We start from the raw sequence: 23,208 nt of genomic DNA, 5'->3' as shown, positions 1-23,208 counted from the left end.
TCTGACATGTATACTATTCTGTGTTTGCCTAATTTACTTATAGTTTCCTTCTTTATGTTCAAGTCATTCACCCATTTTGAATTTATCTTGGTGTAGGGTTTGAGGTGTTGATCCAAACCTAATCTCTCCCACACTGCCTTCCAATTTTCCCAGCAGTTTTTATCAAATATTGGATTTTTGTCCCCAAAGCTGGGATCTTTGGGTTTATCATATACTGTCTTGCTGAGGTCTCTTGCCCCAAGTCTATTCCACTGATCCTCCTTTCTGTCTCCATTACCAAATTGTTTTGATGACTGCTGCTTTGTAATATAGTTTGAGATCTAGGACTGCAAGGCCCCCTTCCTTAGAATTTTTATTCATGATTTCCCTGGATATCCTTGATCCTTTGTTCTTCCAAATGAACTTTGTTATGTTTTTTTCTAAATCAGTGAAGAAATTTTTTGGAAGTTCAATGGGTATGGCACTAAATAGATAAATAAGTTTGGGTAGGATGTTCATTTTTATTATATTGGTTGGTCCTACCAATGAGCAATTAATGTTTTGCCAGTTGTTCAAGTCTAGTTTTAGTTGTGTGGAGAGTGTTTATTAGTTGTGTTCATATAGTTCCTGGGTTTGCCTCGGGACATAGATTCCTAGGTATTTTATTTTGTCTAAGGTGATTTTGAATGGGATTTCTCTTTCTAGTTTTTGCTGCTGAGCTGTGTTGGAAATATATAGAAATGCTGATGACTTATGTGGGTTTATTTTGTATCCTGCAACTTTGCTAAAGTTGTTGATTATTTTGATGTTGATTATTTAGCTTTTTGGTTGAATCTCTAGGATTCTTTAAGTAGACCATCATGTCATCTGCAAAGAGCGATAACTTGGTCTCCTCCTTGCCTATTTTAATGCCTTCAATTTCTTTTCCTTCTCTAATTGCTACTGCTAGTGTTTGTAGTACAATGTCAAATAATAGAGGTGATAGTGGGCATCCTTGTTTCACTCCTGATCTTATTGGGAATGCATCTAGTTTATCCCCATTACAGATGATATTAGCTGATGGTTTTAGATTTATACTGTTTATTATTTATAGGAACAACACTTCTATTCCTATGCTTTCTAGTGTTTTTAATAGGAATGGGTGTTGTATTTTATCAAAGGCTTTTTCTGCATCTATTGAAATAATTATGTGATTTTTGTTGGTTTGCTTGTTGATATGGTCAATTATGTGGATGGTTTTCCTAATATTGAACCATTCTTGAATTCCTGGTATGAATCCTACCTGATCATAGTGAATAATCCTTGTGATGACTTGCTGGAGTCTTTTTGCTAGTATCCTATTTAAGATTTTTGCTTTATTAGGGAGATTCGTTAGGGAGATTGGTCTATAATTTTCATTCTCTGTTTTTGACCTGCCTGGTTTTGGAATCAGTACCATGTTTCTGTCATAAAAGGAGTTTAGTAGAACTCCCTCTTTGCTTATTATGTCAAATATTTTGTATAGTTTTGGGATTAACTGTTCTTTGAATGTTTAATAGAATTCATTTGTGAATCCATCAGGCCCTGGGGATTTTTTCTTAGGGAGTTCTTTGATAGCCTGTTAGATTTCATTTTCTGATATGGGATTATTTAAGAATTCTAGTTCTTCTTCTGTTAGTCTAGGCAGTTTATATTTTTGTATATATTCGTCCATATCACTTAGATTAGCATATTTATTGCCATATAATTGAGCAAAGTAATTTTTAATGATTGCCTTAATTTCTTCTTCATTGGAGGTGATGTCCCCCTTTTCATCTTTGATGCTGTGTATTTACTGTTCTTCTTTCCTTTTTTTAATTAGATTGACCAGTACTTTGTATATTTTGTTTGTTTTTCAAAGTACCAGGTTCTAGTATTATTTCAATAGTTCTATCACTTTTGATTTTATTAATTTCCCCCTTAATTTTTAGGATCTATAGTTTGGTTTTCTTCTGGGGGTTTTTAATTTGTTGTCTTTCAAGTTTTTTTATTTGCATTTCCAATTAATTGATATCTGCCCTTCCTAGTTTGTTAATATATGCACTCAGGGATATGAATTTACCTCTGATTACTGCTTTGGCTGCATCCCATAAGGTTTGAAAGGATGTCTCACCATCGTCATTTTCTTTGATGAAATTATTAATTGTTTCTATGATTTCTTCTCTAACTAAACGATTTTGGAGTATCCTATTGTTTAGTTTCCAATTAGTTTTTGATTTGGTTTTCCATGTACCATTACTGATCGTTATTTTTATTGCCTTGTGTTCTGAAAAGGCTGCATTCATTATTTCTGCTTTTCTGCATTTGTGTGCCATGTTTCTGTGTATGGTCAATCTTTGAGAATGTGCCATGTGGTGCTGAGAAGAAGGTGTATTCCTTTTTATCCCTATTTATTTTTCTCCATATGTCTATTAATTCTAATTTTTCTAAGATTTCATTCACTTCTTTTACCTCTTTCTTATTTATTTTTTGATTTGATTTATCTAAATTTGATAATGGTTGGTTCAAGTCTCCCACTAGTATGGTTTTACTGTCTATTTCTACCTTCAATTCTCCTAGTTTCTCCATTAGAAATTTGGGTGCTATATTATTTGGTGCATACATGTTGATTAGTGATATTTCCTCATTATCTAAAGTCCCTTTTAACAAAATATAGTTACCTTCCCTATCCCTTTTAATCAGGTCTATTTTGGCTTTGGCTTTGTCAGATATCATGCTTGCAACTCCTGCCTTCTTTCTATCAGTTGAGACCCAGAAGGTCTTACTCCATCCTTTAATTCTGACCTTGTGAGTGTCTACCCACCTCATGTGTGTTTCTTGAAGACAACATATGGTAGGGTTTTGGATTCTAATCCATTCTGCTATTCGTCTACATTTTATGGGTGAGTTCATCCCATTCACGTTCAAAGTTATGATTGTCACTTGTGGACTCCCTGGCATTTTGATATCCTCCCCTAATTCTGACATTTCTTCTTTAGCTAAAACCTTTTAAGCCAGTGATTTACTTTAAATCAGTTCCCCTAGTCCCCTCCCTTGGTATGTTTCCCTTTCTAGCCCCTCCCTTTTTGTTCCCTTTCCCTCCCCCTCTCCTTCCCTCCCCTTTTGTGTTTGCTCCCTCCCTATCTCCTTGGTTTTCCTCTCTCCCTTACCGTGTTGGATAAGATAGAATTCAAGATCCCAATAGATCTGGATGCTCTTCCCTCTCAGAGTTTATTTTACTGAGAGTAAGGTTTAAATAAAAACTCTCTTCCTCTCCTTCTTATAGGATTTTCTTCTCCTCTCCTTCCCATGTGTATCTTTGTGTGAGAAAGATTATTCTATTTAGTCCCCCCCTCATTTCTTGGAGTATATCTTAGTACCATCAATGATTCCCCCCCTCCCTTGTTCTTTCTATCCACCCCTTTCTCCATATCATCTTTATGCCCCCAACGTACCCTATGCGTGATTCTTCTTTCTACTCTAATGATGCATATAATTTTTTGATAGTTACACATTACATTTTCCCCACATATTAATATATATATAAATTGATATAAATGTAGTCCTTATAGAAGAGAGTTTGACTAAAAGAAAAAGATAACATTTTTCTCCTTTTCCTTTTCCTTCATATTTACCTTTTCAGGTATTCCATGCTCTTTATTTTTCAATATTGAACTTTCCACAGAGCTCTGGTCTTTTCTTTGCAAAAGCTTGGAAATCTTTTTTTTTTTTCTTGAATGCCCATACTTTCCCCTGGAAGTATATAGTCAGTTTTGATGGATAGCTGATTCTTGGTTGAAGACCCAGCTCTCTTGCCTTTCTGAAAATCATGTTCCATGCCTTACGGTCATTCAGAGTGGAAATTACAAGGTCTTGTGTGACCTGGATTGGCATTCCTTTGTATCTAAATTGTCTTTTTCTGTCTTCTTGTAAGATTTTTTCTTTTGCTTGAAAGCTTTGGAATTTGGCAATTACATTCCTGGGAGTTGTCTTTTGGGGATTTAGTGTAGAGGGTCTTCTGTGAACTCTTTCAATGCCCCCTTGTTCTAGAATCTCTGGGCTGTTTTCTTTGATGATATCTTGTATTATGAGGTCAAGATTATTATTTATTTATGGCTTTTCTGGTCGGCCAATTATTCTCAAATTATCTCTCCTTCCTCTATTTTCCGGGTCTATCACTTTGTCAGTGAGATATTTTATGTTCTCGTCTAATTTCTTGCTCTTTTGGCTTTGCTTTATTAATTCTTGCTCTTTTTCAAGATCATTGACTTCCAGTTGCCTGATTCTGACCTTAAAAGCCTGGTTTTCCTTTTCAGTTTCGTCAAGCTGTTTCTGTAGTTGCGTTTTTTCATGCTTCAGATTGCCGAGTTCCTTTCAGATTGTTTCCCATTTTTCCTCCCAGAAGGCTTCCATCTTTTTGATAATTTCTGATTTAAATTCTTCAAAAGTTTGTGGATAATTTCCATTTCCTTTGGAAGGTTTCTGAGCATTTGCTTGTTTCCTCTTCTATCTCCTCTGTATTTTGTATTTTTGCTCCATAAAATGTGTCTAAAGTCACCCCCTTCTTCTTGCTTTTCTTGGTGTTTGGAGGCTTTTGTACTTCTGTACTGTTTGCCATCTCTATCTGAGTGAGGAGGACTGGCTCTTAATGTATCTTTCTGATGGTCTGAGGCTTTAGCTCCTGGCAAATTGTCCATTCTCCGTAGCTGCTCTGTCTTCCCGGGGAAGCCCAGGGTCTGCCCTCCCCTGCCTGCCGGCCTTTCGGGTGGTACTGCTCTCAGTTCACTCCAGTTGCTTTTCCGCTGCCTTACTTCCACGCTCTGAGCCTGGTATAGCACTGTCCGCAAGTTACCTCAATGCCTTTGCCGGCCCTGAGGTTTCTGTTTTTACAAAAGACCTTGCACTCTAAGGGGGAAGGGGTGATGGCCTTCCTGCTCACTGAGGGCTCCTGATGGGATTAAGTTCAGCTGGGTTGGGCTTAATGAGCTTTGAAGCAAAGGAAACTTCCTCTGCAATCTGTGTTGGATGCCTTGAGGCTGGTCCAGGTTACTTTCAAGGTAATCCCTTCATACTTTGGAGCAACTCCTTTGCTGGCCCTGAGGTTTCTGTCCTTTCAGAAGCTCTGAGGGCTCCTGATATGATTATGTTCAGCTGGGTTGGATTGAATGTGCCCTGAAGTAGGAATCTGCTCAGATGGAAGCAGGAACCGACTCAGATGGAAGGACCCAGCCCGGGGGCCGCATACTCCCCCAGTCTCTCTCTGTTTCCCTGCCGTCTATGTCGGGGGCCCCTGAGACTGGCCCAGGTTGCTTTCAAGGTGCATCCTTTAGAATAGCCGGCCCTGAGGCCCTTTTGCCCACCCTGTGGATCCCGCTGCTGCTGTGGGCTCACCACTCTGGGGAGGTGGGAGGGGTCCTGAGACCTTCCTTCTGCCTTCCCCTTAGATCCAAATGATCTAGGATTCTGCCTTTCGGGGGTGTACCTTTTGATCCGAGTTCAGAAGGAGGGTTCCCTGGGTCTGTCCTGTTGTTCATTTTGAATTTTGGTGTCCTAGGAGCCCTCAGTTTGTGATTGGTAAGGAAGGGTTTCCGAGGTCTGAACTTTTGCTGCCTCTAAGCCACCATCTTGACCGGAAGTCCAAAATAAAGGTAGTCTTAACTTGTATCTTCTCTCACAAAATAAACAGTAGTAATTTCTTTGGTGACAGCTGTATAGAGATTTCACAGATTACTAGTCAGTGCTGCTCTTTTTGGGCCTTTCAAAAAAGGAAGGGTAACCCAAATTAGTTCTTGTCTTTGGCAGTCTGACCCCATAGATATTCTTTTTCTTTATATTTCTTTATGGCTATTAGTGATTCCTAACTTGGAAGGATTTTTTAAAAGTTATTAATCAGTTGATGCTTTTAACATGCATTGTTTTTGGGTGGAAATGTCCGAGGAAAAGGTTCAAATAAATCAGAATATTAAGTTATACTCGGGAAAAGTATGCTCCATCTTCTCCCTCCTTCTGTCTCTGTAAGAGAGATGGACAACTCTTTAATGAGTATTATGTTTCCTGGGGTTCTGAGAAGTTATTTAACTTGTCTAAGGTTTAAAGATTAGTATATGTCAGAGTCAGAATTTGCATCTAGGTCTTCTCTTCCCTTTTCCAAGCTAAAGTTCAAATAAGTGCGAAAAATGGAAAAGAACTGGTTTTATGTTCAGTATATCTTAGTTTTGTTAACTTCTTTTCTTTGTTCTTTAAAACAACATATAAATGTGTGCTCATGTGTGTATATACACACATATGCAGAGTATATAGTATATACAGTCAATTGTCAATATTTGTGTGTTTAACTTTTGCCACTTCACGCATCCATGTGATTTTATTAATAACCTCATTTTCACTTTCAGTTGGCAACCGTACACATTTATGGCTATGGGCAATAGAGAAAAAAAATGAGACAGGTACACGCAAGTTTGTGGAACAGCTGGTATCCTAATAGACACTTCACTGTTCTTTTCACCCTTCCATTATAAAGGGCACTCTATGCATTTTTTGTGTATTTTCATTGTTTTCCTTTAAAACTCAAGTTTTGTGTTGAAGTTATGCCTCTAAAGTATAGTCCAGGGCTTTGGGCTTTAAAGCATGCAAAATCATTGATGCAGTTTGGAGGAAAAATAAAGATATGAGATTAACTTCACTGGAATGTGTGCAGCCACTGTGGGCTGTGAGTTTGGTGTTAATGAAACAATTCATTCTAATCATTGAAAAGAAGGAAAATATTAATGGTAATATAGATCTTGTGTGTTATAAAAAGTGAATGTCTGAAATCATTGAAAATTGAAGTATTAGTTGAAAAGGTCATAGAATTTTAGGGAATTACTCAAGAGAAAAATGTTTTCCATGTTACTAATTTATTTTGTATACTTCATTTTATGGGTTATATCATAGTTCCTGTTAAGGAAAGTATATATTATCAGAATTGATTTTTCTGTTGTGTGTTGTGTGCAGCAGTCTCTAATGAATAACTACAGTTTTTGATGTGCATGGGAACCTAAACCTTTATTTCCCAGAAGTTCAATATATCAACATTTTTTTTCTTGACATTCAATTTTCTGGGAATGCTACCCCCACAAAAGTTGAAGATTAACTGTATTATGCAAAATAGTAGATGAAGAAACTATGACTCAGAAAGGTAAAATTATTCTCTCCAGGACAACACAACTAGAAAGAGGCAGAACTTTTACTGGGAGGTAGGCCCCTTGACTACAAGTCATATGTTCTTACCATTATATCATCTTATTTTAACACACAAATAGGTGAAGTATCATTATGCAAAATATTCTCAGCATTTCATTATATAATACTACTTAGCAGAGTGCTTTAAACATAGTGGATGCTTAATACATGTTGAACTGAAATCTCCCAAATTAAAGTAGAAAGGACATTTACCTTTAACCTTCTTAGAACACTCAACTTCTATAGATTAAAGGGTAGAATTATCTGGACTTTCCCTATGGGTTAATTGTAAAGCCAATGATAGCATTTTTAAAGCTTTGGATATTTAATTGCCTTGTTTTTGTACTTAGAGACAGAAATGAAAATAAGAAAAGGAGAATACAACTTGAATTTTACTTAAATGTGGATTATTCTAAAATTAAAGTAAATGCTATCCTAGATAATTCTGTCCTAGAATTAAAGAGAATTTCATATGTCCCTCTTTTCCTGAAATAACTTATATTTTAGCTTATCCATAGAAAAATAAGCTTGATAATTGTAAAGAAGACTTCATTCCATTGAATTTTTTATTGTTGCATCTAATGTTAGCTCTGATTAATTGCCTGGTAAATTCCCTTTTCAATCAGGCAAAATCTTATTTAATGGAACTGAAGAAATAGTTTTTAAAGCATCTCTTTTGCCTTTAACCTTTTTTTTTTTACAAAATTATCAAAAGAACAAGAGAATCATGGAAAAGATAATTGTCTTTTTTTAATAATCTCCTGAAAAGCAAGTTCGAATGATATCACATTCAAATGATACCCTATTCTAGTATTTCACAATTCTTAAAGAATTTTTTCTCTTGTTTCCACTATAGTTTTGCCCACTAGATTTGGACACAGACTGAAGAAATATAATTTATTTGGACACAGACTGAAGAAATATAATTTATTTTTCTGAAATTGCAAATAACATTTTTATTTTGTTAAGTGATTTGTTTTTTTCGCACAGAACCAGGAAATACTTATCTTAAAATTAGTATTTATGGTGAAAAGGTGTTTAAAAATCACTTTTTCCCATCCAATTTTTTAAAAATTTCAGAGAAAAACCCCAAAACAAACCAAAAGGAAAGAGAAATTGTGACTTTCCACAAATCTGTTATTTATATGATCAGTGTTTATTCTTTGGATTGATAACTTACTCCAATTTTTTTTCCCTTTAGGTGTATTTTGACCAGTTTAAGGAAGCACTAATAGTTATTTTATCCAGAACTCTCTCCTTTGAAGAACACTTTGAAGAACCAGGTAGGATTCCCCCCCCCCCCCCCCTTTTTCTTCATATTTCCTTTTAGAAGCTGTGTTTAATAAAGAAGTAATTTGTGGAAGTGAAAGTATGTCAGGGATGAATTTTGAGTTCAGGGGCATCTGCCTTTCAAAGACAGTGTAGTTATTTTCAGTTACTTGTAAGGATACTAACATCACAGTCTTGCAGCTATTGAACACTGACAGTTTTGTGATGCATCAATTTACATGAGAAGAAGTAATTGCTTCCCTCAAATCCCCCATGTAACAGATCAGATGGTATGGGGATAACTCATTCTTGGAGTAGAGTGACAGAGGACTGGAATAATTCTGCATTTCCAGTTGTCAAAAGCCAGGCAGTGAGTACTGTCATAAGTCAAAAAAATATTTTACTCATTTAGACAAAGACAAATAGAGTCAGAATGTTCTGAGCATTATTGTAATCCTACATGGCACAGCTTTACATTTTATAGGCTTAAAGAAAGAAATGGATTAAGTAATAGTGGGAAAATTTCAAGGATGTTGAAATTTCCATTTTAATATTCTCAAGTTATGATATCATTTTTGCATTCAAATATATTTCATATCAGGTGTCCCTGTAATTTCATAAAATTATCTTTGTTATATAAATTATAATTGTCATATTTACTCCAAGATTGAGTTGTTCTTTTGCATAAAGTGTCCTGTATAAGTGAAATTATAGTTTAGAACATCATATGAAGATGAGTATTGTAGGAATGCTTCTAAGGGGAAATAAAGTAAGCTAAAGATGATTTTATTTACCTAAGATTTATATTCTGAGAAGTAGATATGCCTTAAGAAATACTCAAAGGAATATTTGTAGAAGAGAATTTTTGTATTAATATATTTTTTCTGAATAGTTTTTCATTTGTATACACTCACTATTATAAAACAAGGGTGATGTTTTTCTTTTGAAATGTTCCTGATACTTGTTACATTTGAATGTGCCCTATAAATCCCCCTGAAGTTATAGTATGCAGAAATGTTTTATGATGTTTTTTAGAAGTACATTAAGAAATGTAGATTAGTTGTGCTTTCCCCTTTTCTCCTAATGCTATAAAAATGATAATAAGAATTTAGGTCTTATTATATTAACTCTATGGATTATGGAGATGTTTTGAGCACAAATTGAATTTTGGAACAGATTTGAGGAAAAAGTTCTTTAGAATGTTAAGTGAGGGGGTCTGAAGACCAACTGCAACTTAGATTGTCAGTTGCTGTTCTCTGGACTGAGAGGGAGAAGCTGTTGTTTTCTACTCTCTACTGCTTTGTTTGGAGTTTGAAGAAAAGGAAGATAAACCCTGAAGCGTCTTGGTGTTTTACCCCATTACCAATCTAGGGAAACACTAGGATTAGATTTAGCGATTGATTTACTACGGCTTCTTACTAATTTCATTTTTAAGAAGACCACAGAAAATCCTGTTTTGCTCTGGGCTCTGGGTATAAACCCAGAGTCTCAGCTAGCTGACCAAACCTCAGCTTTGTTGTTCTTTATAAATGGAGACAAAGTTAAAAACTATATACAATCTCATGAGGATATTAGTGTTAGATTATTGTAGAATAAGGACATTTGGGGGTTAGTTAGAAACCAGGAAGCCGTATGAAACCAGTTGGGTTTTTGGTTGAGTTAGACCCCTTTAGATTAGTAATCCTTTTTATATCCTTTTATATCCTTTATACTATACTATAACTTTAATAGTTTATTTTTATAGATATAGAAACTCCAGAGCATTGTTGTGCTGAGCCCTGCGGGAGGTTCATAGCTAAGCTTCACCTCACTACTACAAACTGAGGATACTTTGATCAATCATCTATCAAGTATTTAATCAGCTTACCAACATAATTTTTACAATGCTGACTTCAGTATTCAATATTAGGGAGAAAAATTCTAAATGCAGAGGCTTACCATTCATTAGAAATGCTGAAAGTAATCCAGCAAGACCACCACTAGGTTTATATCCCAAAGAGATCTTTATAGCTGCTCTTTCTGTGGTGGCAAAAAATTGGAAAAAAGGGTATGTCCTATTGGTTGTGGAATGTCTGAACAAATTGTGGTACATGATAGTGATAGAAAACTAGTGTGCTATAAGGAATGATGAACCAGATGATTTCTTTAAGAACTGTAAAGAGGGGGCAGCTGGGTAGCTCAGTGGATTGAGAACCAAGCCTAGAGATGGGAGGTCCTAGGTTCAAATCTGGCCTCAGCTATGTGACTCTGGGCAAGTCATTGCCTAGCCCTTACCACTCTTATGCCTTGGAACCAATACACAGTATTGATTCCAAGACAGAAGGTAAGGGTTAAAAAAAAAGCTGTAAAGAAATGATGTGGAGTAAAATAAGCAGAACCAGAACAATATTATACAAAGTAACTGAAACATTTTTGGATGATCAAATGACTTTGCTACTAATAGCAATACAATGATCCAGGAAATTCTGAGAGACTTATGAGAAAGAATGCTCTCCACAGCTAGAGAAAGTACTGTTGGAATAGAAATGTAGAAGAAAATAAATGATTTAACACTTGTTTGTATGGATATATGATTTGGGGCTTGCGTTTTAAAAGATTACTCTATTACAAAAATGAATAATATGGAAATAGGTTTTGAGTGATAATATATGTATAACTCAGTGGAATTTTTTGTCAGCTCCAGGAGGGGGAAAGGAAGAGGGGAGGAAGACACCATCAATCATGTAACCATGAGAAAAAGAATAAAGAGTGAAAAAAATGACCAAAGTGGTCATCTGTGGAAGGTTACTACATCCTCTACTTTTTCTTAGACTACACTGTTATCATAGATGACTCCTGTAGGAAAAAAGAACTGAGGTTTCTATTAATCTTTTGATTAATATTTCTTACATGCTGTTTTAGACTGATTTTAAATCCTGGTCACCTTAGTCAGCTTTCAGTTCACCATGCTGACTATGCAAGATTCTTAGATCTTGTACTTACTTTTAAGTAGAATAACAGTCTAAAATGTATATGAATATAAACAGTTTAACCTTATGAATCCTTTAAGTTTTTGCTATCATTATTATCTTTTCAGGTTTTCCTTGAAATAGCTATCTTCCCTTCCCTGCATTTGATTGTAAGGTTTCTAGTTTAGCTCTCATTTTTTCATTAGGAATGGTTGAAAGTCCTTTGTTTCATTGAATATCCATTTTCCCCTGGAAGTATTATACTGTTTTACTTCTTGGTGATTCTTGGTTGTAGTCCTAGTTCCTTTGCCTTCAGAAATATCATATTCCAAACTCCCAGTTCCTTTAATTTAGGAGCTGCTAGCTCTTCTATAAGCCTGACTGTGATTGCACTATATTTAAATTGTTCCTGTCTGGCTTTTAGCTTTATGTTCTTCTTCATTTCAGAGCTCTGGAATTTGACTATAATATTACTTGGAGATATCATTTTGGTATCTCTGGAGGTTATTGATGGATTCTTTGTATTTCTGTTTTCCCCTCTTGATCAAGAATATCAGGGTAATTTTCTTTGATAATTTCTTCTGATATGTCAAAATTTTTTTCATTATGACTTTCAAGTAGTCCAATAATTTTTAACATATATCTTTTGGATCTATGTTCCAGGTAATTTTTTTAATGAAAGATTTCATATTTTCTCCTTTTTTTGTTCTTTTGGTTTCATTTTATAATTTCTTGATGTCTCATGGAATCATTTGCTTTCACTTGCCCAATTCTAGCTTTTAAAGAATTATTTTCTTCAGTGCCCTTTTATACTTCTGTTTCCATTTGGCTAATTCTACTTTTTCAGAATCTTCCTTCAATGAGTTTTTCTGCCTTTTTTTACTCTTTGGCCTATTCTGTTTTTAAAGTGTTACCTTCTTCAATATTAATTTTTGCCTCCATGCTGTTGACACCATCTTTCATTGTTTTCATTTCTTTTCTCCATTTTTCCTCTTATTTATTTGAACTTTAAAAAATCCATTTTGAGCTCTTTCAAGGCTTTAAACCAATTCTCATTTTTTTTGAGATTTTGCAATAGGTATTTTGATCTCATTGTTTTATGAGTTTGTGCCTTGCCCTTCCTATGTATTCCAAATAATTTCCTTTGTTTAATTATAAAATTGTTCTCAATTACATGTAGAGATTGTTTTTAATAATTGCTATCTGAAATTTATATTCATTTCTGGCCTTCTCTGCCTTCCTTCCTTATAGTCATAATAAACAGTCTCATATATGTGCTGCCATACAATACATACATATTTCTATTCCCCCTTACATGGAAAAAGACATATATATCACATGCAACAAAAAAACTCAGGAAAAAAATAAAGTAGAAAATGGAATGCTTTCATCCGCAATCATACTGCAACAATTCCTTCCTTAAATTAATTATCATCCTTTGAATGTTGTTCCGGATTGCTCTCCAGAATAGTTGTATCAGTTCACAGTTCTAACAGTAAAGTGGTAATGTCCTGATTTCCATCATCCTCCCCAACATTTGTCATTTTCTATTTTGGTCATATTAGCCAGTTTAATAGATGTGAAGTGCTACCTCAAATTTCTTCTATTTTATCTTTTTCTTTTTAATATAATTTTGGAGGATTTTTTTCATATCATTAAAGATAGTCTTAATTTCTTTATCTGAGAATTGCCTTTTCTTATCTGTTGGCCCTTTATCACTTTGGGAATGTTTTGTATTCTTATACATTTGAATCTGTTTATATATTTGAGAAATAAGAAATGAGGTATTTGTCAGACACTTGCTATAAAATTTTCCCCCAGTTTTGGTTTGCCTTCTAATATTTGTTACATTGGTTTTGATCTTTCTAAATATTTTTAATTTAAAGTAGTTAAGGTTGTTACTTTCACATCTCATGATATTATTTGTGTCTCAAGGGGGGTCTTAAGAGGGTCTCAAGGGTATGCCTTGGTGACGTAAACTCAGTGCAGGGAGAGACAGGATCCAGTATATAGATAAGAGACAACTAAGGTGTAAAGTATAGATGGTTTTGCCTGGGCTTAACAAAATGCTAGGCACCCCTACATGTTCTTTCTTATGCCTGCCTGCCAGGTTGTCAGCAATGGCAGTCAGCCTCGAATTTGGCTTAACCGAAGTCTCTTAGAACTGACCCCCTATCATTTCACCCTCTATCTCTTTGGCATATTTCAAAGACTTATCTGATTGCATTTCATATGAATTAACAGTGGTTTATTATGAAGACAAGTAAGGGAAAGGTTCAGGAAAGAGGGATTCTGGATATCCCTAAACTAATCTATTCAAACTGTTATGTTGGGATTTTGGGTGAAGAAAGAACAGGGAACGTATAAATAATTAAGATTTATTTGTTGGGAAGGGGAGGAAGGAACAGGGGTTTAGGAGGAACTTATACTAGTTATCTAACATCTAATATCTATAAACTATCTAAACCTGTCTTATTAAGCTAAGTAGTAAAATCCTCAAAAACAAAAAAATCACAACAGGAGTCCAATCAAATGGGCTAGGATCTTTAGTTGCTTAGTCTATCTTCAATCTTTAAGCTGCCAGCAGCCGGATCCAAAAGATTTCTTTCCTTTTGTTGTTCTTAGGAGAAAGCCTTTCCAAGCCTCAACCTCGGATCCTTTCAGGAGAGCTCTGATGAAGTCCATTGGCCACAGAATCTTTCCCAGATCTCAAGCCTCAGGTTCCCATGTGATCCTTAGTCACATGTTCCTGTCAATCAATCCCATCTCTCAGTTTTTGCAAACCATTCATCCTTTATCACAAGACTGTTCTTGAGTCCTTGGCTGTGGCCATCATCCAGGATCAGTCCAAAGGAACTTCTTCATCTAATTTATATTTAATATGACTAAGCTCCTAAATACAAGTTTGAATCTTGAGAGGAAGCAGAGATAGATGATTCTTTTGGTCAGACACACAGACTGCTCTCCTAGGATAAATCCTTCTTGGGTCAATCTCAAATGTCTTGTCTGACCCTCATAGTTTTACAAGATGATTTTTCAGACAATTGGTTTACACCAGAGGCACTGCAATCACTTTGGGACACTTTAGGTTATTCGATGAGATGATATTTTCCAACTCAGAGCTCAGGATTCTCCTTCACTCTTTTAGGGCTCAGGAAAAACTCCCTGAGACACTTGAAAAACCCTTCCCAGCATCCCTTCTGGACATTCCACTTCGCTGTCTGTCAATCATCTCCTCTCCTGTGTTCTATCTCTCCTCTCTATTTATACTCATTCTTACAATACTCAATACTTTTATTAATCTTGAACCAGCATACATTCCTGGCATAAAACCTATCTGTTCATAGTGTATGATCCTTGTGATATATTACTGTAATTTTCATTATTGTATTTTATTTTAAAATTTTGGGGGGCAGCTGGGTTGCTCATGTAAAGATTAAAAATTGGGGAAGCTTAGGCAGGTAGAAATTAGTTTCTCTCTGCAAGGAGTATTATTTTTATGAGGTTTATTAAAGATTAAAATATAAAGAAAACACAAGTAAGAAAAGCACGTATCTAGGCCCAGAGAGTCTATTCACCACCACTCACATCTTGCCTGCTAGGTGGAGACCTGCGTGTGCTCCGAAGCAGAAGTAGAAAAGAGCAGAGAGCCTATTCACAACCAGTTTAAATACCCCATCTCGCTCTCGGCCCAGGTGAGAATTCAGTGATATTACAAAGCATTCTGGGGAAGTGGAGCAAGGATTTCTCAGGATTAGTCCTGGATTCAAGCCTATTTTTACACTCAGTGGTTTGTGAGTGAGGTTCTCAACATATAATGTAATATAATCATGTACCTATGATTAATTAAACACATCTGTGGTAAAACACCTAAAACTATTACTGAGGTACTACCTGGGGACTACATTCTTAATCTGGTTAAATGCACAGACTTGCTTGGGACTATATTACCATAAATCACACAGTTACAAGGTATGAAACTAAAGGAATTCTTAAGCTAATATAAATGAGAGGGTGCTTAATGAAATAATTTGTATTGTTATATTCAAATAAAATATGTTTATTCTTCAGAGGTTCAGACTGACTGAATCAACAAAAAGAAAAGTGGAATCCAGGCATTTCTTTTCTTCTATATTTCATAATTCTTTACACATCTAACCTGTGGAATATTTTAATCCTCTAATTCTATATACTAGTCAACCACCAAATTAATAAAGTCAATATATATCAATGTAGCCACGTGTAAACATGGAATTGCTTGTCTTTTAGAACTATTCCTAATAGAAAAAAACCTATTTTTTTCCTGTTTTAACTAATATACTTGTATGAATAATTTAGGGTCATGACCTAATCTTAGTTTGATTTTTTGTCACCAGGGGATATTGCAAATAAAATACCCAAATCAGTTTGGAAATCTATGGTGGTTTAATATAGAGGGAAGAGATCAAGGAGAAGAGAGAGAGAAAGGGTATAGGATTTCACCCGCTTGACTTGTGCCAGGGGAAATTCAAAGTCCTCTGCCACAATGTTTCTGAAGAAGATTAGAAGCTTCTAAGTGGATAGTGTTTGGAAGGTAAAGGAGGAAAAATCATCCTAAACTCATAGAGAGCACAGAGAAGATGCCTCACCTGAATTAGGTTACTAGGCTTCCTCCAGTATGGTATCAAGGGAAACTCATCGCTAAACCGGACAATAGCTGCTGCCACGCCAAGATGCCAAGACTCTCAGCACACTTCTGCCAGCCACCTCTTCACTGCTAAACAGGCAGGAGAAAGAAAGTGACATGAAATATATAGACAGTTTTACATCACTTTCCTGCCTCTCACCTGTACCAATGGTAGCTTAAGTTTAACTTAGGACAGCCCAGCAGTCTGTCAACTTTCTGATTTGTCATTTGCTAGCACATGTCTATCATAGGCCATCCTCCTAGAGACTTAATCCTTAAGTATGGGTGTAGACATTCCTGATTTTGTTAGACTAAGTAGGGTGGAGTAATCTAAAGTTAACAATCCCCCCTCTGGTGATGATTGGGAGACTAGTTTCCCCAATTGATCACTAAACATAATCATACTACACCTTCAAATTTTCTAACTGCAGGTGCATACATAATTTCACCTTCTAAGAGGAAGCTACAATGGTTAGATATAAGAAGGAAATAGAAGAAAGACAGAGAGCAAAACCAATGTTTGCTGGGCACATTGACAAAAACCAATTAGGGGATAGTCCCCTTTTGGGATAAGAGTATGCATTCAAATAAATGTTCAATCAAACTTCAATTCAATCAACCACACCCAAAGTTCATTCTGGATCTTCTTGATGTAGTGTAGGTTTTCTGACATCTTTCTGCAACAGTTCATTCTCTGGATTTAGGAGTTAGCAAGCTTCTTTCCTTGAAGATCTTTCCTCAAACAAAATTTCAAAATCTTGGATTTTTATTAAAATACCATCCACCCCCTGAACTGGGTGTTAAGAAACATCCAGTTTAGCTCAGGATGCATGATTGAGTTATGGGGGTGTATGAGGCAATTATCAAAAAAAAAAGAGAGAGAAAAACACAAAAAATATAAAGAGGGAAAAAATGGAAGAAAGAAACTTTTGGGAGAAAGAAAAAATTTCAAAATAGGCCCTTATTTGGGTTTAATAAATTTCTAACAGGCCTTTGTATAAGTCCAATTTAAAGTAATTTCTATCCAACAAGTCTGTAGGACAGAATGCAGTAATATTTCACTTACCCATTTGTAGCCAAGACTACAGGAAGTTGCCACACTATGAGAAAGAAAAAGAACTAGAAATTTATTTTCATAAGGAAGTGTCATTCCCTGGTCTGGTTTTTGTCATTCTCGATGATATGGGGAGCCAGGATGAAAGTCAAACTTTGGTACTTCACAAAGAGTGTAGATACAAGGAAGTCCTACGACTTAACATATGTCAAGCATTGCAACCTCAAGTCTCACACTAGTTTTTTACCTGTGTGCTCTTTTTGGCACTATTCAGGTTAAGTCTGTGCTCCTTCTTTTTATCCCATTACCTAGAATCAGACATAAACATTAATCACAGTCCCATAACATTTTATCAATAAATGGCAGGTTTCCACAGTTTAAAGCTTTTGGGGTACACATTAATATTATTAATATTATAGCAAGTATATATATATATATTACTGCAGAAAAAAATAATATTAATTGTATGTACCATTAGTACAAGAAATGAGAAAAAAAGGAAAATAATAAAATATTCTAATCAAAATAAAAACAAAGCAATAATAAAAATAAGAGGAAAAATTCAGGAATTCAATGTGTTCTCGAAAAACAGCATGTGATAGGGTATGGTCAATCAGTCTCCACAGAAGATGCTATCTTACATGTGAGCAATGAATTCAAGAGTCCTTCTCTACAATCGTCATAGATGTTGGAGTAGTTAACAATATTTGGAATGGTCCTTCCCAGGAAGACTGAATTGCTCCAGTATGCTGGAAATTCTTAATATTCACCTTGAATCCTGGGTTCAAGTCATGAAGAGAAAAATCTAGTGGTCTGGCTTGTAGTGCAGCTCCGGATTCATGAAGTTCATGTAATTTGTGCTGTAATTCCTGTATATAGGAAGAAATAGTAGTATCTCCCTTTAATAGTGATATTTATGCAAGGGAGAAAGGCTTAATCTGTATAGGCGGATGTCCAAAAAGCATCTCAAATGGTGAGATGTGTAAGTCTCCTCTAGGTCTGCTTCTAAGATAAAATAGGTCCAGAGGGAGAATTTCAGGTCATTTTAAATGTGCCTCAGTGAATACTTTTCCAATCATAGTTTTAAGTTCTCTGTTCATTCTTTCAACTTGGCCTGAGCTCTGGGAATGATATGGTACATGAAATTTGGGAGTTATCCCCAAGCAAGAATATATTTGATTTAGGACAGAATCAGTAAAATGACTTCCTCTATCTGAATCAATATGTGCTGGCAGGCCAAAGCAAAGAATAATCTCTTTTAAAAGCACCTTAGCAACAAAAGCCACTGTGACTTGGGCTGCAGGAAATACTTATGGTCATCTGGTCAGTTGATCTACTATGACTAGAGAAAATTTATAATTTCTAGCCTTTGGCATTGCTATGAAATCTATCTGTAGGTGCTCAAAAGTTCTGTAAGCCAGAGAATGCCCAATAAAGGCTTTGTCATGAAATGCATGTTGGTTATATGCTTGGCAGGTAGAGCAGGCTGTACACACTTTAGAGTCAATAGTAGTTATACCAGGGGTGTCCATACTCTCTTAACAGAGTCCACAATGCCCTGGGTACCAAAGTGACCATTTTCATGAATAAATTGGCAAATTTGGAGATAGAAACTTCTAGGGAGCAAGGGTTTTCTTTCAGATGACACCCATAACCATTAATCTGTTTTGCTTTGAATTTTTGCTTCCATCTTTCCACTTTCTTTTCATTATATGAAAGTGATAAATTTAAGTCGTCAGTGGTTGTTAAAGGTAAAAGTAATTCAGGCCCTTCAATGGCTGCTAGCTCTGCAGCGGCATCTGCTCGATCATTTCCCCTAGAGACAAGGTCAGTGCCACCTGTATGGGTAGAGAAATAAACTACATGTAGGGCTTCAGGCAGTTTGAGAGCAGAAAGAACTTCATTAATATTTGCTGCATTAGCTATAGACTTTCCATCTGAGGTTAAAAATCCTCTCTGGAGCCATAGCCTCCAAACTGAGGGACAAATGCCAAAAGCATATCTAGAATCTGTATAAATTGTTGCCTTTTTATCCTTGGCAATTATACAGGCATGTTTCAGAACTATGGGTTTTGCCCCTTGAGCGCTATTATTGGAGGACAGGGAAGCAGACCACTTAGTGGCAAATTCTGTGACTACAGCAGCTTTAGTGTAGCGTATGCCATCCCTCATAAAAGAGGAACCATCAGTAAATAAGACCAGATCAGGATTGTCTAAGGGAGTGTCCAAGAGATTATCTCGAGGCTTTTCTGCCATGGACACTAGTGTTTCACAACTGTGTAATTGTTCTCCTGAAGTAGGTAAATCTGGAAGCAAGTTGGCAGGGTTAAGGGTTGCACAGCGTTTCAAGGTAATTTTTTCGCTATTTAACAAGGCTATTTCATACTATGTAATTTGCTGATCAGAGAATGCCTGTATTCTATGCCTTAGCAACAATGCTTCTACCTCATGTGGGCACATAATTGTTAATGGCCATCCCAATACTAGATCAACAGTTTTTGTCACTAGTAAGGCTATAGCAGCTACTTCTCTAAGACATGGTGGTGCTCCTGATGCTATTGGGCCCAGTTGGGCAGAATAATAAGCAATTGGGCACTGAGAAAGTCCCAAAGTCTGAGTTAAAACACCTGAAGCTACTCCTCTTCTCTCATGTACATACAAAGTGCATGGCTTGTTGTAATCTGGGATGCCTAGAGCAGGGGCATACACGATAGCCTGTTTTAGATCTGATGGAACTGGCAGGCTCTACTTTGAGGGGTTCAGGGACCAAATCCCTTGTTAGTGCTATAAGGGGTTTAGTAATTTCCCCATAGCAAGGAGTCCATTGTCTACAAAATACTGTTGCTCCTAAAATTGCTCTCAACTGTTTCTTAGTGGAAGGAGTGCTTATAGTTTGAATATTTTCTATTCGTTTGGGAGAAATAGAGTGGTCACCCACAGTCAGGATAAACCCCAAATATTCTACTTGAGGGAGACACCACTGAATTTTATTCTTTGAGATCTTATCCCCTCTTTTGTGTAGTTCCAAAAGAAGGTGTTTACTATCTTTCTGATGTGCTTCTGCATCTGTTGAGGCCAAGAGTAGATAGATCATCTATGTATTTGATTAATTCACTCTTTTTAAATGTTATATTATTTGTGTCTTGGCTCAAAATTTGTGCATATAAACTTGGGTTTTCCCAAACCCTTGTGACATACAACTCTATGTAAAATGAGAGCCCTTCCAGGTGAAAGCAAAGATATGCCTGGAATTCTCATGTATGGGGATGGAAAAGAAGGCTGAGCACAAGTGTACTACTTAAAGTATGTAGCTGTGCTAGGAATAGAAGAAATAATCATACATGTTGAAATCTATGGACTGTCTCTTTATAAAGTGGTTGTTCACAGCCCTCAATTTCTGTACTAATCTATAGAGGTATTTATCATCGGGTCCTATTTTTGGTTTTTTAAAGGGCAGGATGTGCAAATTGTATTCAGATTTACAAGGGGTTATTATTTCCTTGCGAATTAATGAGTTTATTACTGGGGTAATACCCTCAATTGCCTCTTTTGAGAGGGGATACTGAGGAATGGAAAGAGGTGGGCTAGACTTAGTTTTTATCTGCACAGGAACAGCCAACTTAAGTAAACCTACATCAGAGGAAGATGTGGCCCAAAGAGACTTCAGTATATCTGCAGGTATTTCAAAGGTGGGAGGCTCTTTCCCCTCTTGACTCTCTGAGAGATGTACAGGGAGTAATTTTAAAGATTCCTCAGGTACTTCCAATGATAAGGAACCATCTGGGGAGCAAGTTATTGTGGCTCTGAGTTTGCATGGAAGGTCTGTTCCCCACAAATTTAAAGGGGAGTCAGGCAACAAAAGGAAGTAATGTTGCAATTCTAGAGGTCTTACCGACACCATGCGAGGAGAAAGCTTTTTAACTCCTTGTGTTATCCCTGACACTCCCATTACATTCTCTGAGCCAATGGAATAGCAATATAAATCAGGTGTACTCTTTAATACAGACTTGTAAGCTTCAATGTCTAGAAGAAAATCATAATAGGTGTTTCCCACCTTTAAGGCAACATGGGACTCATCAGTATAGGGGCGTAGTGGATAGGGGCAACAGGCAGTAGGATATCAGGGTCCAGAAAATCAAAGGTTGTATCCTCTGATTTCTGTGCCTCAGCCCCATCCCCCCTGACACTTTCATAGTATTTGGGGAGTTCCTTGGGCACCCTCCTGAAGGGCACTCCCCTGAGGGGCATTAGCACCCCAAGTATTTTTTGGACAAACACCATTTAAGTTATATTGTTGTGTAGTCATTTGGTTTGAGTTATCATTTTCCCAATATCTATTCCTATAGTTATCATTCCTAAAGTTGTGGTTTCCATTGTCATAATTATAGTTATTTCTATAATTATCACTTCTGCAGTTGTTATTAAATTGGGTATTCCTTTCCAAAATCTTTAGAAAAGTTCTACACTCTATCAATTGTGGCCCTGCTTCTCATAGAATTGGCAGGTATTGGATTGATAATTAGATTCCTGAATAGGGGCAAGTCACATTGGTTGAGTATCCTAACCTCTTTCCAGTTTAGCCATCTTATCTGTTAAATGTCAATTGTTTCTCCTTTTTCTCTATGAGATCATTATTCTCTTCTTCCTTTTCTTTGTTTTTCTTTGAAACATATAGAGCTGTTTTCCGCAATTCTTCAAGGTCCATCTCTAGCCATCTTGGGCAATATATTCTAATATATTCCCTAATCACTTTGCAAGAGTTATTGACAAAGTGCCTTCTAATTTCTCTCATGCAATTTTCTTTCGAAAGGTCAAAATCCAGGTATCGACCCACAAACTCAATGATTCTGTCCAATGAATCCGGAGGGTATCTCTCCCTCATTTTGCTTAATTCTTTCAAATTCTGTCCACTTATCTGTACTGTCTGCACATTCTCTCTTTGCCGTTAAGATGGCCTCCCTACAATGGTATAGTTGTAAATAATCCTCAGAGTTGTTATAGTCCCATTTGGGATCCTGAGATGGCCAGTGTGCTGCATTGCACCCCACTGGGTTTTATTGGCATGAGCAATTATTTTATTTTTTTCACCTTCAGTTAAAAAAGCTTTTAGCAAGTTCTCAACATCTTTGTAAGACAGATTATACTGAAAAAATATGTGTCATCTTTTTTGTTACCAGAAAGGGGTCTTGTTCAAAAGTGGGAACATTTCGTGTGAATTCATTTATTTCTTGGGAAGTAAACCGTATATTGTGCCTTAGAGTCACCACATCCCCATTGCATCCTATTTCAGGTACTTCTCTTAGAGTAAAAAGGCCTGTAATTAAATTTGGTACCTGTGCGTCAATTTGACTAGAACGACAAGATTTCCTTGGGGTGGGAATTGGTTTTTGGGTAGGAGGACATTTCCTTGGTGATGGGATTGGTTTTTGGGTAGTAGAAGGAACAGGAGAAACTGGGATTTCAGAAGTTTGGGTTTCAGGAGAAGGGTCTTGGGGATTAAGTTCAGCCAAGATTTTCTTGACCATGAGAGAACAAGTCTGTTAGCTGAGCTATAGGGAAGGTGTTTTCCATTTCCATTTTGGGGAAGGGAATTTCCTCATCTAGAGGTTCAGAAACAGGTTTGTCAGGTTCAGACCTGTTTTTGGTGGGGTGGATATTTGCCAATTGATCCTGAAAGAAGAATTTTTAATTATCCAGTTGGGTTTGCATATTCTCCTGTATTTTAGCCTCAATTTTTTTTTTATGTTTTGCTGTGTTTTAGCTTCAGATTTTTGCATAATTTCCTGCATTTTAGCTTCAGATTTTTGCATGTTTTTCTGCATTTCAGCTTCAATTTTTTTTATTAGCATTTCATATCACAGTATTTAGGAGTACAAAAATGAAATTACCTAATAACATAAGAAATTGGAGGTATCCTGAAATCCTTAATGCCCCTAATTCTTCAAATGCCATATAAATGTCAGAGATTGTAGTATTCATTTATATATATATACATATATATATATAGTATGTATGTATATATGTATGTGTGTGTATATATATATATATATATATATATATATATATATATATAA

At 36.1% G+C, this 23,208-nt stretch overlaps 1 protein-coding gene across 3 annotated transcripts in view; it reads left to right on the top strand.

Moving 5' to 3' along the window:
- The window catches only part of NIN (ninein), a 191,993-nt gene that overhangs the window by 54,430 nt on the left and 114,355 nt on the right, over positions 1 to 23,208 (top strand). For all 3 annotated transcript variants that reach the window (XM_056821103.1, XM_007473222.2, XM_001363383.4), the window contains one exon: positions 8,399 to 8,480. Coding sequence is in view for 2 of the 3 variants with exons in the window: in XM_007473222.2 (XP_007473284.2) it covers positions 8,399 to 8,480 (82 nt within the window). In the remaining variant the exon portion in view is untranslated. The remainder of the gene's footprint in view (positions 1 to 8,398; positions 8,481 to 23,208) is intronic.

This window comes from Monodelphis domestica, chromosome 1 (genome assembly GCF_027887165.1).
Source record: "Monodelphis domestica isolate mMonDom1 chromosome 1, mMonDom1.pri, whole genome shotgun sequence".
In the NCBI taxonomy this organism is placed as follows: Eukaryota; Metazoa; Chordata; class Mammalia; order Didelphimorphia; family Didelphidae; genus Monodelphis; species Monodelphis domestica.
The sequence above is the reverse complement of the archived record's forward strand: the minus strand, read 5'-3'. Positions and strand labels throughout refer to the sequence as shown.